We start from the raw sequence: 19,374 nt of genomic DNA, 5'->3' as shown, positions 1-19,374 counted from the left end.
CTGGATGGTAGAGCAGGTTTAAATAGCAGCCGGCTGATTGCCACCAGGTGTGGCCAAGTGCCAACCAGCCGCAGCTGCGGGGAAACAGCGCTCAGGGAGAAGAGCAGGAAACTAAGAGCGCAGACAGGAAATAGACAAACAGTGGAAAAACCAAAACATAACTAAACTGTCAGTGACAAACCTGACATATTTGGTTGTAATAATAGATGATAAAATGAATTGAAAAGTCATGTAAAAATATACAACATAAAGTAGCAAAAAACACATCAATAATGAATAAACCAAACATGTTCTAGACCAAAAATCACTGAGTTATTGTGTAGAAATATGGGGGAACAACTACAAATGTGCACTTCATTCACTAATTGAGTTACAAAAAAGATCATATTGAATAGTACATAATGTTGGATATAGAGATCATACAAACCCCTTATTTATTAAATCACAATTATTGTAATTCAACGATTTGGTGCATTTGCAAACAGCAAAAATTCTAAATATTAAGCAAACTATAATTTGCTACCCAAGAATGTACAACATTTCTTCTCAACAAAAGAGGATAAATAATACCTTGGAGGAAAATACTCGAGCACTGACTGGATGGCAAACATTTGTATGCTCGAACAACACTTAAAACCTTTAGTATATCAGTATGTGAAATTAAATTATAGAATGGATAAAGCCAAGAAATCAAACAAAGCACCAATGTGATTCCGTTTAAGGGACGGTTCAAACTGCAAGTGCTCACAAAGTACACAGAACAAGAATTATGTTGAACATCTTGAACCATTGGATAGGTTGATTGGCAACACTAAATTGGCCCTAGTGTGTGAATGTGGTCTATCTGTGTTGGCCCTACGATGAGGTGGCGACTTGTCCAGGGTGTACGCCTTCCGCCCGAATGCAGCTGAGATAGGCTCCAGTGCCCCCCACGACCCCGAATGAAATAAGCGGTAGAAAATGGATGGCTGGATGGATGGATGTTCTGTTACAGAGAACAAGGACATTGGATAAAATTGCTATGGTATGAAAAGGGGTAGCATTAAATGAGCTCTGCTTTTTCCTACTCCTTTTCGGACGTGCTGTTTTGAAACAACTGGAATTGTGTGATGCATTACATTGTATTGTATGCATGTTCAAAATAAACTGGAACTGAACTGAACATAATCTCTTCAATTAAAATTATAAAATGGTGCTTTACAGAATGTAGACAAATATCTAAAATGTAACGCAATATTGCGTGACATTTGAACACTGTGGTGTCAGTCAATGATCAATTTGAGGTTTTGTGTGGAGCTGGGGATCTAACTCAGTCTCTGCTCTTCATGACCACCTCACAATTGGGTTATTCATCCATTATTGATGTACATTATGTTTACATGCTACCTAAAGACCCAACTCATCCATCGATTATTGATGCATCTGCCATTGATGTACACACGCCTCCTAAAGACCTAACTCATCCATCCAATATTGATGCATCTGTCATTGATGTACAGTATGTATACACGCCTCCTAAAGACCTAATTCATCCATCAATTATTGATGCTTCTGTCATTGATGTACAGTATGTATACATGCTTATTAAAGACCTAACTCATCCATCCGATATTGATGTACAGTATGTACACACGCCTCCTAAAGACCTAAGTCATCCATCCAATATTGATGCATCTGTCATTGATGTACAGTATGTATACACACCTCCTAAAGACCATTATTGATGCATCTGCCATTGATGTACACATGCCCCCTAAAGACCTAACACATCCATCCATTATTGATGGATGGATGTTGATGCATCTGTCATTGATGTACAGTATGTATACACGCCTCCTAAAGACCTAACTCATCCATCCAATATTGATGCATCTGTCATTGATGTACAGTATGTATACACGCCTCCTAAAGACCTAATTCATCCATCAATTATTGATGCTTCTGTCATTGATGTACAGTATGTATACATGCTTATTAAAGACCTAACTCATCCATCCATTACTGATGCATCTGTCATTGATGTACATTATGTATACATGCCTCCTCATGTGGTTGTCCATGTATGTGATAACGTACAACATGAATAATGGTGTGTGATTGCGTACAACATGAATATTTAGACATTGTAGGCAAGCGTCACAAAGAGTGTCGTATCTACTCATTCATATCTATATTTCACAATGTTGTCACACATATTCTGTTATTCATCTACTTGCTCATTTCCTAATATTACCTGGAACAAGGGGTGTCCATATAAAGATTTTCGAATGATTCGCGATTTTTATTTGTAATGGTTCTTGATGGATTAAAAAAAATCCAAATCTGTCTTTACCAGCCAGGCAATGATATCGTTGATGTAGATGCCCACACTTGCTGAGCAGATAAGATTTAATTAATGTTGTCTATTTTATGGAGGAATGTTGGTAATCATCACCCCCAATGTTATTAAAGAAGTATTGATTATAACTCGTGAATCAATTCTAAATTGAATCGTCATTCCCAAAAATCAAATGGAATTGTGTGTTGGCCAATGTGCGACAGCCCTACTGTAACAGCTTAGACTTCTGTTGAAGTGTACATAACATTTATAATTTTCTTGTTTCCTTCACATTTAAGATAGATTAGCGCTTAGCATGCCTTCTCTTCTTCTCCTGTTTTGTTTTGCTCTCTGTTTGTTTTTGTATTGTCAACATACTGAAATAATCCATCTTTGGACATTTTGTTTTCAAGGCATGTCAAGCTAAAAATGGAGCAAAAATGCCGCGAGGTAACTGCTAAGGAATGCGGATGAATGACATAAGATTAGAATATTCTCAGTGATACTTGAGTATTTAGTCAACTTTCTTTCCTGACTTTGACAAGTGTAATAAAAGTTTTTCTAGCATGACAGATTACGTTTGTGCTACCACAGGCTTTATCGTACCCTTGGATGGTAGTACACAGGACAACAAGATGAGGTACATCCAGAACTTCAAATGGACTGATACTCTCCAAGGAAACACAGCAAGGTACACAATACTTATTGGAGTCAGTTTTTAAATAATTGGCCTTAAATGGCATCACACCCTGGTGCATTATGGATGCTTTTCTACTTTTTAACCCTAAGTCTTGGTTTTTGTGCAATGCGGAAAAGTTAAAGTACCAATGATTGTCACACACAAAAACTAGGTGTGGTGAAATGTGTCCTCTGCATTTGACCCATCCCCCTGTTCAACCCCTGGGAGGTGAGGGCAGCGGTGGCCGCGCTTGGGAAGATTTCTTGGGGATTTAACCCCCAATTCCAACCCTTGATGCTGAGTGCCAAGCAGGGAGGAAATGGGTCACATTTTTATAGTCTTGGTATGACTCGGCCGGGGTTTGACCTCACAATCTTCTGATGTCAGGGCGGACACTCCAACCACTAGGCCACTGAGTAGGTGGCCTAGTGGTTAGAGTGGTTAAAACATAATTAAACATTTCTAATTAGAGATTACATTTATAAAACCCTTTTGTAGACTCTCAAAGTGCTTCACATTGTGAGTAATATAATTGATTTATAGTGATAAGATACATTTAATGATAATAATAAGGATGATGATAACAATAAACACATTGAAAGTGGTAGGATACATTTAGCACTAATAATAATATTAATAATGATAATGATAATAATAAACACATTGATTTTGGTATGATACATTAAATAATAAAAATAATGATGACAATATTAAACACATTGATTGTATTAAGATACATTTAATAATAATTATGATGATGATGATGATAAACACATTGACGGTGGTACGATACATTTAACGATAATTATAATAATGATGATGATAATAAACATTGATGGTGGTAAGATACATTTAATAATAATTATAATGATAATGATGATAACAATAAACACATTAATGGTGGTAAGATACATTTAATAGTTATAATAATGATGATAATAATAAACACATTGAGAGTGGTAAAATATGTTTAATAGTAATTATAATTTTTAGGTACCAATGATTGGCACACACACAGACACACAAACTAGGTGTGGTGAAGTTATCCTTTTCATTTGACCCATCACCCTTGATCACCCCCTGGGGGGAAAGTGAGGGGGGCAGTGAGCAGCAGCGGTGGCCACTTCCGACCCAGGACGAATTTTGATGATTTAACCCCCAATTCCAACCTTTGATGTCAAGCAGGGAGGTAATGAGTCCCAGTTTTATAGTCTTTGGTATGACTCGGCCGCGATTTGAACTCACGACCTACCGATCTCAGGGCAGACACTCTAATAATGATAATGATACTAATAAACACATTGATAGTGGGAAGATACCATCCATCCATTTTCTACCGCTTGTCTCGTTGGGCGTAGCGGGGGAGCTGGAGCCTAGCTCAGATGCATTCGGGCGGAAGACGGAGTACACCCTGGACAAGTCCCGGCCTCATCACAGGGCCAACACAGATAGACAGATGATGATAATAAACACATTGATGGTGTGGTAATATATCCATCCATCCATTTTCTACCACTTATTAATATTAAAATGATGATGAGAATGATAATAATAAACACATTGATAGTAGTAAGACACATTTGATAATTATAGTGATGATGATAATAATAAACACATTGATAGTTGTAAGATACATTTCATAATTATAATAATAATGATGATAATAAACACATTGATGGTGGTAAGATACATTAAATGATAATAATGATGGTGATGATTATAATAAACACATTGATGGTGGTAAGATACATTTAATAATAATGACAATGATGATAATGAACACATTGATGTTGGTAGGATACATTTAATAATAATTATAATAATGATGATAATAATAAACTCATTGATGTGGTAAGATACATTTAATAATAAAGATGATGATAAACACATTGATGTTGGTAAGATACAGTTAAAAATAATGATTATGATAATAAACGCATTGAAAGTGGTAAGATACATTTAATAAAAATTATAATGATGATATTAATAAACACTTGATGGTAGTAAGATGCATTTAATATTAACAATAATGATGATGATAATGATAAACACATTGATGGTGGCAAGATACATTTAATAACAAATAATGATGATGATAATAAACACATTGATGGTGGTAAGATATATTTGATAATAATAATGATGATGATGATGATGATAACAAACACATTGATGGTGGTACCACACATTTAATAATTATTATAATGATGATAATAAACACATCGATAGTGGTAAGATACATTTAATAATACTATTAATAATGATATTAGTAATAAACTCATTGATGGTAAGATACATTTAATATTAATAATAATGATGATGATAATAAACACAGTGATAATGGTAAGACGCATTCAATAATGATAATGATGATGATAATAATAAACACATTAATAGTGGTATGACACATTTAGTAATAATTATCCATCCATCCATCCATTTTCTACCGCTTATTCCCTTTCGGGGTCGCGAGGGGCGCTGGCGCCTATCTCAGCTACAATCGGGCGGAAGGCGGGGTATACCCTGGACAAGTTGCTACCTCATCACAGGGCCAACACAGATAGGAAGACAACATTCACACTCACATTCACACACTAGGGCCAATTTAGTGTTGCCAATCAATCTATGCCCAGGTGCATGTTTTTGGCGGTGGGAGGAAGCCGGAGTACCCGGAGGAAACCTACGCAGTCACGGGGAGAACATGCAAACTCCACACAGAAAGATCCCGAGCCTGTATTTGAACCCAGGACTGCAGGAACTTCGTATTGTGAGGCAGACGCACTAACCCCTCTGCCACCGTGAAGCCCTTATACAAATATATATATATATATATTTTTTTTTTTTCATTTTATTTTTTTTTATATATATATATGGTACTACATTGAACAAATAAGTCATGTTGTTACAAAATTTCATGTGACGATCGTAAGGGGGAATTAATAGAAATTAGTCATGTTTCTCCTCTCTGAGCTGCCACCTTAACGTGGTAAAAGAGTTTTCGTGTCCCAATGATCCTAGGAGCTATGCTGTCCGGGGGCTTCTATGCCCCCCGGTAGGGTCTCCCAAGCCAAACTGGTCCTAGGTGAGGGATCAGACAAAGAGCAGCTCGAAGACCTCTATGTAGAACACAAACAAAGGACCCAGATTTATATATTTATATAGTGTTTGGGTATATTCATTTATGTAAAATGTTCATTAAATGTAATACTGCCTGACAAAAAGTGATTCAACGTCCATCCATCCATTTTCTAGCGCTTATCCTGTTCGGGGTCGCGGGGGGTGCTGGAGCCTCTCTCGGCTGAATTCGGGCGGAAGGCGGGGTATACCCTGGACAAGTCGCTACCTCATCACAGGGCCAACACAGATAGAAAGACAATATTCACACTCATATTCACACACTAGGGCCAATTTAGTGTTGCCAATCAATCTATGCCCAGGTGCATGTTTTTGGCGGTGGGAGGAAGCCGGAGTACCCGGAGGAAACCTACGCAGTCACGGGGAGAACATGCAAACTCCACACAGAAAGATCCCGAGCCCGGGATTGAACCCAGGACCAATCAGGACCTTTGTATTGTGAAGCACATGTACTAACCCCTGTCACACCGTGCTGCCCACGTGATTCAACGTTATATTTTTATATTTACACATCGCATATTTACACACGCATATTTTACTAGAATACACTTATGGGCATTACATATATCAAAATCAAGTACCTACTGTACTGTTTACTTTTTGAAATACCCTTTACAAAGCTAGAATATACTCAAACGACCACTTTGCTGCTGCCAAAAATTGATTTCATGTAATATTTTGATACTGACACATCGTATCTCTTCATATTTTACTAGATTACCCTTATGGGCGTAACTTATGTCACAATCAAGTATCTACCGTACTGTTTACTTGTTGAAATACCCTTCAAATCATATTTTTGCAGCAGCAAAGTGGTTGTTTAGGTAGATATTTGCTCTTAAAAGGGTATTGAAGTGAATTATATTTATATAGTGCTTTTCTCTAGTGACTCAAAGCGCTTTACATAGTGAAACCCAATACCTATGTTACATTTAAACCAGTGTAGGTGGCACTGGGAGCAGGTGGGAAAAGTGTCTTGCCCAAGGACACAACAGCAACGACGAGGATGGCGAAAGTGGGGATTGAACCTGGAACTCTAAAATTGCTGGCACGGCCACTCTACCAACTAAGCTATTCCACCCTACCAAAAAGGGTCCCTAGTTGGAAACGCTCCTTGGGATCCTGTAGTTGTGACAGACGGTGTTTGCTCATGGACTTAGTTTGTGGGTCTGATGTGAGATCTGCTGTTTTGGCATAAAGAGTTTGGAAAGCCCTCTCTGACCTCTTCTCTTTGACAAAAGCAGGAAGAGACTCAATTCTTTTCCTGTAGTACAGAACATCCATGGTTTTCTGCTGGACGATGTCAAACACTACATCAGTCTCAGAGAACATTTGTTCATTACCTTATAAAATTCGAGGTTCAGACGCATGTTCGTCAAACTAATAATAATAATAACTGCTATAGCAGCCGCAACATTAATATGGCCACAACGACAACTCTTGCTGACCTACTGCCCTCGGTTATGGCACCATTCCCAAAGTATGTGGGCTCTATTGATAACCTCACTAACAACTTTAACGACACCCTGCGCGAAACCATTGATAACATAGCACCGCTAAAGTTAAAAAAGGCTCCAAAAAAGCGCACCCCGTGGTTTACAGAAGAAACTAGAGCTCAGAAATTCTGTAGAAAGCTGCAACGCAAATGGCGCACGACTAAACTTGAGGTGCACCATCAAGCATGGAGTGATGGTTTAATAACTTATAAACGCATGCTTACCTTAGCTAAAGCTAAATATTACTCAAATCTCATCCACCGTAATAAAAACGATCCTAAATTTTTGTTTAGTACGGTAGCATCGCTAACCCAACAAGGGACCCCTTCCAGTAGCTCAACCCACTCAGCTGATGACTTTATGCAATTCTTTTGTAAGAAAATTGAAGTCATTAGAAAGGAGATTAAAGACAATGCGTCCCAGCTACAACGGCGTTCTATTAACACTGATACGATGGTATATACGGCGGATACTGCCCTCCAAAATAGTTTCTCTCGTTTTGAGGAAATAACATTAGAGGAATTGTTACAACGTGTAAATGGAATAAAACAGACAACATGCTTACTTGACCCTCTTCCTGGGAAACTGATCAAGGAGCTCTTTGTATTATTAGGTCCATCAGTGCTAAATATTATAAACTTATCACTCTCCTCGGGCACTGTTCCCCTAGCATTCAAAAAAGCGGTTATTCATCCTCTTCTTAAAAGACCTAACCTCGATCCTGACCTCATGGTAAACTACCGACCGATGTCTCACCTTCCCTTTATTTCAAAAATCCTTGAAAAAATTGTTGCGGAGCAGTTAAATGAACACTTAGCGTCTAACAATCTATGTGAAACCTTTCAATCCGGTTTCAGAGCAAATCACTCCACAGAGACAGCCCTCGCAAAAATGACTAATCTATTGCTAACGATGGATTCTGATGCGTCATCTATGTTGCTGCTCCTCGATCTTAGCGCTGCTTTCGATACCGTCGATCATAATATTTTATTAGAACGTATCAAAACACGAATTGGTATGTCAGACTTAGCCCTGTCTTGGTTTAACTCTTATCTTACTGATAGGATGCAGTGTGTCTCCCATAACAATGTGACCTCGGACTACGTTAAGGTAACGTGTGGAGTTCCCCAGGGTTCGGTCCTTGGCCCTGCACTCTTCAGCATCTACATGCTGCCGCTAGGTGACATCATACGCACATACGGTGTTAGCTTTCACTGTTATGCTGATGACACCCAACTCTACATGCCCCTAAAGCTGACCAACACGCCGGATTGTAGTCAGCTGGAGGCGTGACTTAATGAAATTAAACAATGGATGTCCGCTAACTTTTTGCAACTCAACGCCAAAAAAACGTAAATGCTGATTATCGGTCCTGCTAGACACCGAACTCTATTTAATAATACAACTAACATTTGACAACCAAACAATTAAACAAGGCGACACGGTAAAGAATCTGGGTATTATCTTCGAGGCACACATTAAAAGCGTTACTAAAACGGCCTTCTTTCATCTCCGTAATATCGCTAAAATTCGCTCCATTCTGTCCACTAAAGACGCTGAGATCATTATCCATGCGTTTGTTACGTCTCGCCTCGACTACTGTAACGTATTATTTTCGGGTCTCCCCATGTCTAGCATTAAAAGATTACAGTTGGTACAAAATGCGGCTGCTAGACTTTTGACAAGAACAAGAAAGTTTGATCACATTACGCCTGTACTGGCTCACCTGCACTGGCTTCCGGTGCACTTAAGATGTGACTTTAAGGTTTTACTACTTACGTATAAAATACTACACGGTCTAGCTCCATCCTATCTTGCCGATTGTATTGTACCATATGTCTCGGTAAGAAATCTGCGTTCAAAGGACTCCGGCTTGTTAGTGATTCCCAAAGCCCAAAAAAAGTCTGCGGGCTATAGAGCGTTTTCCATTCGGGCTCCAGTACTCTGGAATGCCCTCCCGGTAACAGTTCGAGATGCCACCTCAGTTGAAGCATTTAAGTCTCACCTTAAAACTCATTTGTATACTCTAGCCTTTAAATAGACTCCCTTTTTAGACCAGTTGATCTGCTGTTTCTTTTCTTTTTCTTCTATGTCCCACTCTCCCCTGTGGAGGGGGTCCGGTCCGATCCGGTGGCCATGTACTGCTTGCCTGTGTATCGGCTGGGGACATCTCTGCGCTGCTGATCCGCCTCCGCTTGGGATGGTTTCCTGCTGGCTCCGCTGTGAACGGGACTCTCGCTGCTGTGTTGGATCCGCTTTGGACTGGACTCTCGCGACTGTGTTGGATCCATTGTGGATTGAACTTTCACAGTATCATGTTAGACCCGCTCGACATCCATTGCTTTCCTCCTCTCTAAGGTTCTCATAGTCATTATTGTCACCGACGTCCCACTGGGTCATTATTGTCACCGATGTCCCACTGGGTGTGAGTTTTCCTTGCCCTTATGTGGGCCTACCGAGGATGTCGTGGTGGTTTGTGCAGCCCTTTGAGACACTAGTGATTTAGGGCTATATAAGTAAACATTGATTGATTGATTGATTGATATGTGTACAACATGAAAACAAACTCAAAATCCTCCAGTTTCATCAGAAAGCCTGCAATGATCATCTCAAAAGTTTGCAGGAGGGCATCGAAATTGTTTTCCACAGTACTCACTATCCGTGATGTGAAATTCCATCGAGTAGGAGCATATCTGGGCAACCGAGAGCAACCTGCGGACTCAAGAAAAGACATCCTCTTTGTGGATTTTGAGAAAAATGTAGCACACCCAGAGAGTGATGCAAAAAATATTCTGCACCCAGATAAGCATTTAGCTAACTGAGACAGAACCAAGTTCAGTCTGTGTGCATAGCAATGCACAAACATTGCACTGGGGGCTATTGCTTTAACTTTGGCCTGCAAACCTTTGAGAGCTGAAGCCATGACAGCAGCCCAATTATAGATTTGCGCCACAAGTTTCTCCCTGAAATTGTAGCCCTTCATGTTCTCATTGAAGACTTCGAAAACAGACTGAGCATCCCTTCCCCCAGAAACAATAAAGTGCTCCGGAATTATTTTACCTGCCCTATCCACATAGCGAACAATTACAGAGTTGAGCATGGCAATCTATATCAGTTATTTCATCCACCTGCCATGCAGCCTGAATTTCATCCTTTATCTCATCAGAAACAGTGGCTGAAAGAGCTGAGATCATGTCATTTTGGATTGCATGGGACATACCAGAAAACACAGCTGATGACTGAAATTGTGTGGCAAGGACAGAATCATATTTAGCAAATGCTTCTGTAAACTCCCTGTAATTCCCCTTGTTGGATGATTCAACATTCTCATAATGGCCCCGAAATGACAGTTCCTAACGGCCAAGCAATAAGGCGGTTTAGGAGAACTGTGTTTTGTTTGACCGTTTCATTATGTTTTGCCACTTGAATGCGAGCACCTTCATTGATTGCATGCTCAACCCTGACTCCATCCATCCATCCATCCATCTTCTTCTTCCGCTTATCCGAGGTCGGGTCGCCGGGGCAGCAGCCTAACAAGGGAAGCCCAGACTTCCCTCTCCCCAGCCACTTCGTCCAGTTCTTCCCGGGGGATCCCGAGGCGTTCCCAGGCCAGCCAGGAGACATAGTCTTCCCAACGTGTCCTGGGTCTTCCCCGGGGCCTCCTACCGGTTGGACGTGCCCTAGGGAGGTGTTTGGGTGGCATCCTGACCAGATGCCCGAAACACCTCATCTGGCTCCTCTCGATGTGGAGGAGCAGCGGCTTTACTTTGAGGGAGAGCCCCGCCACCCGGCGGAGGAAACTAATTTCGGGCGCTTGTACCCGTGATCTGATCCTTTCGGTCATAACCCAAAGCTCATGACCATAGGTGAGAATGGGAACGTAGATCGACCGGTAAATTGAGAGCTTTGCCTTCCGGCTCAGCTCCTTCTTCACCACAACGGATCGGTACAACGTCCACATTACTGAAGACGCCGCACCGATCTGCCTGTCGATCTCACGATCCACTCTTCCCTCACTCGTGAACAAGACTCCTGGGTACTTGAACTCCTCCACTTGGGGCAGGATCTCCTCCCCAACCCGGAGATGGCACTCCACTGTTTCATGGACTCGGACTTGGAGGTGCTGATTCTCATTCCGGTCGCTTCACACTCGGCTGCAAACCTATCCAGTGAGAGCTGAAGCCTGACAGAAGCCAGAAGCTATATTTGTTTCAGGACCACATAATCTGCAAAAAGCACAGACCTAATCCTGCGGCCACCAAACCGGAACCCCTCAACGCTTTGACTGCGCCTATAAATTCTGTCCATAAATGTTATGAACTGAAGGACAGCCTTGGCTGAGTCCAACCCTCACTGGAAAAGTGTCCGACTTACTACCGGGAATGCGGACCAACCTCTGACACTGATCGTACCCTGACTCTGCCAAGGCAACTTAACCTCGCACATGCACTCACATGTTCATAACTTTTTTCATGTCTTTTGTATGCCCTGGCAAATTTAGAAAGATCACCAAAACTCACTTTTGACCAGACAAAACATCTTTGAGATGGTTTCATCAAGAGGCATGGCCAAAATTAGATTTAATTTGTTACAACACTTCCAGTCAGCCAGCTTACTTTGTCAGCTGAAAAGACCTTTTTATTTTCCCCACCTTTTGCACTAAATTAATCTGAGGAATTGATCTGCCCTCCTGTTCATTTATAAGTTTTTTTTCAGAATGAAGACTCATCAAATCCAAAATCCGGTCTACAACATTAAAATTATCTGCCATTATGTGCAGCTTGCTACTGGCGTGAGGCTAGCGCGAAGTGTGCCTACCTGTGAGTGCTTTGAGACGGTGGAGGGGCTCAGCAGCACCCGCTGCTCAGTAAAGACAGAAACTGCAGAGGGAAAGAAGTCACTCTCTAAAAACATAAAACACCAGAAATAGAAGCTCTATTTGTCTATAGTTGTTTTTAACAATGTCGCTAAGAGGAACCAGGAAAGTCTCCGGTTCAACTCAGAACAACAGAATGAATATTGAAAAATGCTCCCACGTACGTTTACAACACAAGATCGCTGATTCACTCATTTCACTGTCAATCAAAACGGCCTTAGACAGATCATCCAATCATCATGCAGAAGTTGAACATTCGGGCCAGCCCACTGCCCCACACACCCCCAAAGACGTTGAGCGTCCGATGGACGGCACAAAGCCCAGCATTTATCGAATGACTCATCTTGTTTCACTACAGTATATGCTTCCCCATTGAACTCTGTGGATAGCCAGGTTCTACGCTGTTTAAAGCACAGTGAAGCTGCGGTAATGAGAGAGAGGAAAGCCGCGTCGTTACCAGTGATAAGAAGCTGATTCAAAACAAAAGAGCGCGTTGTAGCGCATATTTAGTCAATAACATGTACAGTGGAGATGCGCGGATAGGCAATTATATCATCCGCATCCGCATCACCAAAGTCGTCATCCACCCGCCGTCCACCCGAGCCAACATTTTATCAGGACCGTACCCGCCCGCCAACCGCCCGCTGAAATACATCAGAGGTTGTCCGCCTTTACCACTCACAGAGCTATTTGAACCTGTTTCACAGAGTAGTGATGACAATTGGAGCCGCTAACGTTCCCGTGACTATCCAATAGCGTTCTTCCTGATTACAAGAATATGGGCGTGCTGTGAAGCCATTGCCTTAGACACCTTCAACAACATGTACGAACCGATTTTTGGTACGGCAACATGATGTGTGCAGCTTCCGCAAATACGCGTTCAAGATTGAAAGGCATACTGGGTGATACAGAGTACACTGATGGTTGTGATATAAACAACCTTAACACTTACTAATATGCGCCACGCTGTGAAGCCACACCCAACAAGATTGACAAACACATTTCGGGAGAACATTCTCACAGTAACACAACATAAACGCAACACAACAAATACCCATAATCCTTTGTATCCGTGACACCCCTGAATATATTTTACACCCCCGCGCCCCCAACCCCGCCCACCTTACCGACGCACGGGGTGTTTGCTGCTAGCGGGGTGTATAAAATAGTCAGGGTGTCATGAATACAAAGGATTATGGGTATTTGTTGTGTTGCGTTTATGTTGTGTTACTGTGAGCATGTTCTCCCGAAATGTGTTTTTCGTTCTTAATTGGTGTGGCTTCACAGCGTGGCGCATATTACTAAGAGTGTTAAAATTGTTTATATCACAACCATTAGTGTACTCTGTGTCACCCAGTATGCCTTGCAGTCGTGTGTGTGTCACCGCGGAAAGCCACACACAACATGATGCTGGACTGACAAGCAGATCGTACATGTTGTAGTAGGCAAAAAAGCCAATGGTTTCATAGCACGCCCTAATACTTATTATCTGGGTGACGGCCGGCAGTCATTCTATAGAATATTAGCGTCTCCTATTGTCTTCTTCGCCTTGTGACACGGGTCTTAAATGGCTCTTCGATTGGCAAAGGATACCGATCCCAGAACCATGTATATAAAATATTTCTGGATGGTTCAACCGCCACCCGCCCGGATCTAATTAAAATCTGTTTTTTTCGTCATGTCCCCCGCTTTACCCGGGGTTTAACCGCGGACTCCGCGGATGAGACCGCAAACCGCGCATCTCTAATGTACACACAACACTATATATATATATTCACTTATTTTTTGACATTGTAGTGAAAGCTGAGCTTCCCTTGCACTCTTAGAGCAATCGTGTCTGATATACGTATACAGAAATATACACACACACATTTATATATATATATATATATATATATATATATATATATATATATATATATATATATATATATATACACACACACACACACACACACACACAAACATACACTTGCTGTCTGTCTTTCAGGACATAATTGAAGGCTCCAAATGGAATTAGTTCAGTGAGTTTCAGTTTTGTATGCAATGCATTCCATGCCAGAGGGGCAGCAATACCAAAAGCTTTTTGCCAAATTCCGTCTATACATGTGGAATAGTTAAAACAAACAAAATGTTAGAGCGTTAACGCATAAGAGCTGTTTTTTTTTTGTAACAAAGAACACAAGTATGGAGGCAATACACCTAAAAGAGTCTTACAAATGATAGTCAGCCAATGTGTGTGTGTATCTGTGTGCACTCAATGAAGTTAATTTTGATTTAATATACAGTTGAAAGTGGTGGGTGATATTACAACAGCCAGTAACAAATCTTACTGATGAGTGAAAAACAGTGTCCAAGGACTGGAGGTATTTAGATGAAGCACTAAAATAAAGCACATCTCCATAATCAATTACGGCCAAGATAGTCACTGTCACCAATTTCTTTCTGACATTAAGAGAGTTTATTTCTACAAAAGAAACAAAGCTTTACCCTAAGCTTAGAGTCCAAGTTGTTAATATGGGCTTTAAATGAAAGCTCTTGATCAAGAGTAAAACCCAAGTACTTGTAATTTAAGACCTGCTCTATAGGGTTTCCATTTGATGTTACAATATTTGGAATGTTTTCCAGTAGCACCCTTGAATGAGAGAAAACCAATACCTTGCTTTTATCTGTATTTAAAACCAATTTAAGATCAAATAATCGAGCCTGAAGGACACCAAAAGCAGCCTGTAAAAACTCAAAAGCCTGAGTGATGGAGGTTGAACAGCAATAAATAATGGTGTCGTCTGCATAAAAATGGTACACTGCATTTGGCAAATTATTGCAAAGATTATTTAAGTAGATAGAAAATAAAATGGGCCCCATCACTGAGCCTTGAAGAGCTCCTTTGGTAATGTCCAGTAATGAAGAGGTCGTCCCAGCCACCTGTACACATAGTGTTCTGCTGGAAAGATAGTCTGTGAACCAAGCAGCTGCATTTTTAGATAATACAAAGTGATGAAGGGTTAGAATTACCAAACTGTGGTCTACTGTGTCAAATTCTTTTGACAAATCAATAAATAGGGCGACACAATATTTCTTGCTGTCTACAGCCTCGATTAAATGATTGAGGACCTTAAGAGCAGCTGTAATAGCGCTAAGCTGTTTTCTAAAACCAGATTGAAATGGAGATAAAATATTGTTTGATTCTAAAAAATAATTTAGCTGGTTACTGATGATCTTATCTTCTCAAACAATTTTACTAAGATGCATAATTTCGAAATTGGTCTGTAATTATTGAAATTTGTGGGTTCACCCCCTTTTAGCAGGGGAAGAACAAAGGCCTATTTCCAGATTTTTGGAATGCTTTTACTTGTTAGACTCAGGTTAAAAATATGCGAGAGAGGCTTAGCAACAAAATCAGCAGCCAATTTTAAGAAAAAGGGTTTAATTTGGTCAGGTCCTGCTGTTTTAGTTGTGTCCAGGCTCTTTAGTGCACTGTTTACCTCAGATACTGATACATGTGTGAACTCAAAGTGCAGGTGCTGCGTTTATTTACAGCCTGTGGTGTATTTGGTATATTATCCATCCATTTCCTACCGCTTATTCCCTTTCGGGGTCGCGGGGGGCGCTGGCGCCTATCTCAGCTACAATCGGGCGGAAGGCAGGGTACACCCTGGACAAGTCGCCACCTCATCGCAGGGCCAACACAGATAGACAGACAACATTCACACTCACATTCACACACTAGGGCCAATTTAGTGTTGCCAATCAACCTATCCCCAGGTGCATGTCTTTGGAAGTGGGAGGAAGCCGGAGTACCCGGAGGGAACCCACGCATTCACGCGGAGAACATGCAAACTCCACACAGAAAGATCCCGAGCCTGGATTTGAACCCAGGACTGCAGGAACTTCGTATTGTGAGGCAGACGCACTAACCCCTCTGCCACCGTGAAGCCCTGTTTGGTATATTAACATTAGTTAAACCAACATTTGACAATTGAGGATTCAGCGACTCAAACAAGGATCCAGCAGAAACAAAATACTTACTAAAATAATTTCATATTGTTGTCTTATCAGACAAAGTACCAGATTGAGTAATTAAAGGACTTGGAAAGTCATTTGTTGTCACACAATTTAAAGAAGCTTTTATGGTTTGCCAAAACTTTTTGAGGTTATTAATCTTTTTTGCATTCATGCAGGTTAAAATCAGACTTGGCTCTCTTAACAAGCAAAGTACATTAATTTCTAAGCTGGCGAAAGCTAAGACAGTCAACCTCTGTGTTTGTTTTTCGAGCGTTTTTTACAAAAGTTTTGTAAAAACCGGTCACATTTTTTCAAACATTATCTCCTCTGAGCGCGTTTATCGTGTCAGCTTCAAACTACCACAGGAGAGAGATTGAACCCTTCTGATTAAAAGTTGATGAAAGAGTTTTTATTACTGCTACGGTTTTATCAGCCTTTTTTTCCGTACCGTCTGCTGCTGGTGTGCACGCACCAACATTCGTGAAGGAGGGGCTGTGATCGTCTATACCAAGATGGCTGCCAGGTGGCGTGTTTTAAAGTTGTTGTTTGTCTGCATATCGTAAAAACAACCGTCCAACATTTTACAACTAATTGAAAACCTATTGCGATGAGAGAGTGTGTCTATGTTAAGATATTACGCCGACTTGGTAAGTCTATCTGTTTGCTAATAGTAGCTACTAGCCGTACCCACGTATTTAAAATGGACGGTTAGCATCGGGTTTTAATCCCGTTTCCTCCTATGTTTCTGCTCTGATTGAATTTCTCCCTATGTCGAGTCTTTATTTTGGGTACTCATATATGGTGCCTGACTGTTGTGGCGTATCTGCACTTTTTATGCTACGGTAAAGACAATGAATGGTCCGGTTTTGATTTTATTAGCCTTCAAAGAACCGCTGCGCTGAAAAACATTTCTAAGATGGCCGCCGTGCGCTCACACAGAGAGCTAGATGTTTTTTTTCCTTTTTCTTTTTCTGTTTTTTTTTCTACCGCTCCCAGTATGGTGCTGGATTTTATCAAATAAATTTCCACCAAATAAATTTCCACCAAAAATGCAACGCATACTCCAGTGCGACGTATATATGTTTTTTTCCTTCTTTATTATGCATTTTCGGCCGGTGCGACGTATACTCCAGAGCGATTTATAATCCAAAAAATACGGTATTTGCTCACGCAGTTGTGGACAAAGGGGTGTACCTCGCCTCATCCTTTCTTGTGAAAGACTGAGCATTTTTTGGGAAGCTGTTTTTATACCCAATCATGGCACCCACCTGTTCCCAATTTGCCTGCACACCTGTGGGATGTTCCAAATAAGTGTTTGATGAGCATTCCTCAACTTTATAAGTATTTATGGCCACCTTTCCCAACTTCTTTGTCACGTGTTGCTGGCATCAAATTCTACAGTTAATGATCATTTGCACAAAAAAAAAGTGTATCTGTTTGAACATCACATATGATGTCTCTGGAGCATATTTAACTGAATATGGGTTGTAAAATGATTTGTATATATGTGTATTTATATATATATATATATATATATATATATATATATATATATATATGTATATATTTATATTTATATACGTATATATATATATATATATATATATATATATATATAATGTTTGTATGTATATATACAAACCCCGTTTCCATATGAGTTGGGAAATTGTGTTAGATGTAAATATAAACGGAATACAATGATTTGCAAATCATTTTGAACCCATATTCAGTTAAATATGCTACAAAGACAGCATATTTGATGTTCAAACTGATAAAAGAAAATGTTGTTGCAAATAATCATTAACTTTAGAATTTGATGCCAGCCACACGTGACAAAGAAGTTGGGAAAGGTGGCAATAAATACTGATAAAGTTGACGAATGCTCATCAAACCCTTACTTGGAACATCCCACAGGTGTGCAGGCTATTTGGGAACAGGTGGGTGCCATGATTGGGTATAAAAGCAGCTTCCATGAAATGCTAAGTAATTCACAAACAAGGATAGGGCGAGGGTCACCATTGTGTAAGCAAATTGTCGAACAGTTTTAGAACAAAATTTCTCAATGAGCTTTTGCAAGGAATTTAGGGATTTTACCATCTACGGTCCGTAAAATCACCAAAAAGTTCAGAGAATCTGGCGAAATCACTGCACGTAATTAATGATATTACGGACCTTTGAGCCCTCAGGTGGTACTGCATTAAAAACCGACATCAGTGTGTAAAGGATTTCACCACATGGACTCAGGAACACTTCATAAAACCACTGTTAGTAACTACAGTTGGTTGCTACATCTGTAAGTGCAAGTTAAAACTCTACTATGCAAAGCAAAAGCCATTCATCAACAAGACCCAGGAACGCCGCCGGCTTCGCTGGGCCCGAGCTCATCTAAGATGGACTGATGCAAAGTGAAAAAGTGTTCTGTGGTCTGACGAGTCCACATTTCAAATTATATTAGGACACTGTGGATGTGGTGTCCTCCGGAACAAAGAGGAAAATAACCATCCGGATTGTTACAGGCACAAAGTTCAAAAGCCAGCATCTGTGATGGTATGGGGGTGTATTAGTGCCCAAGGCATGGGTAACTTACACATCTGTGAAGGCACCATTAATGCTGAATGGTCCATACAGGTTTTGGAGCAACATATGTTGTCATCCAAGCAATGTTATCATGGACGCTCCTGCTTATTTCAGCAAAACCATGCAAAGCCACGTGTTACAACAGAGTGGCTTAGTAGTAAAAGAGTGTGGGTAGTTTCTTGGTCCGCCTGCAGTCTTGACCTGTCTCCCATCGAAAATGTGTGGAGCATTATGAAGCGTAAAATACGACAACAAGACCCCGAACTGTTGAACAACTTAAGCTGTACAT

At 40.6% G+C, this 19,374-nt stretch overlaps 1 protein-coding gene across 2 annotated transcripts in view; it reads left to right on the top strand.

The window, feature by feature from the left end:
- Positions 1 to 19,374, top strand: part of brox (BRO1 domain and CAAX motif containing) — a 53,908-nt gene that overhangs the window by 17,935 nt on the left and 16,599 nt on the right. For both annotated transcript variants that reach the window (XM_061895018.1, XM_061895019.1), the window contains exon 4: positions 2,912 to 3,008. In XM_061895018.1, the coding sequence (XP_061751002.1) occupies positions 2,912 to 3,008 (97 nt within the window). The remainder of the gene's footprint in view (positions 1 to 2,911; positions 3,009 to 19,374) is intronic.

This window comes from Nerophis ophidion, linkage group LG03, assembly GCF_033978795.1.
Source record: "Nerophis ophidion isolate RoL-2023_Sa linkage group LG03, RoL_Noph_v1.0, whole genome shotgun sequence".
Lineage (NCBI taxonomy): Eukaryota > Metazoa > Chordata > Actinopteri > Syngnathiformes > Syngnathidae > Nerophis > Nerophis ophidion.
The sequence above is the reverse complement of the archived record's forward strand: the minus strand, read 5'-3'. Positions and strand labels throughout refer to the sequence as shown.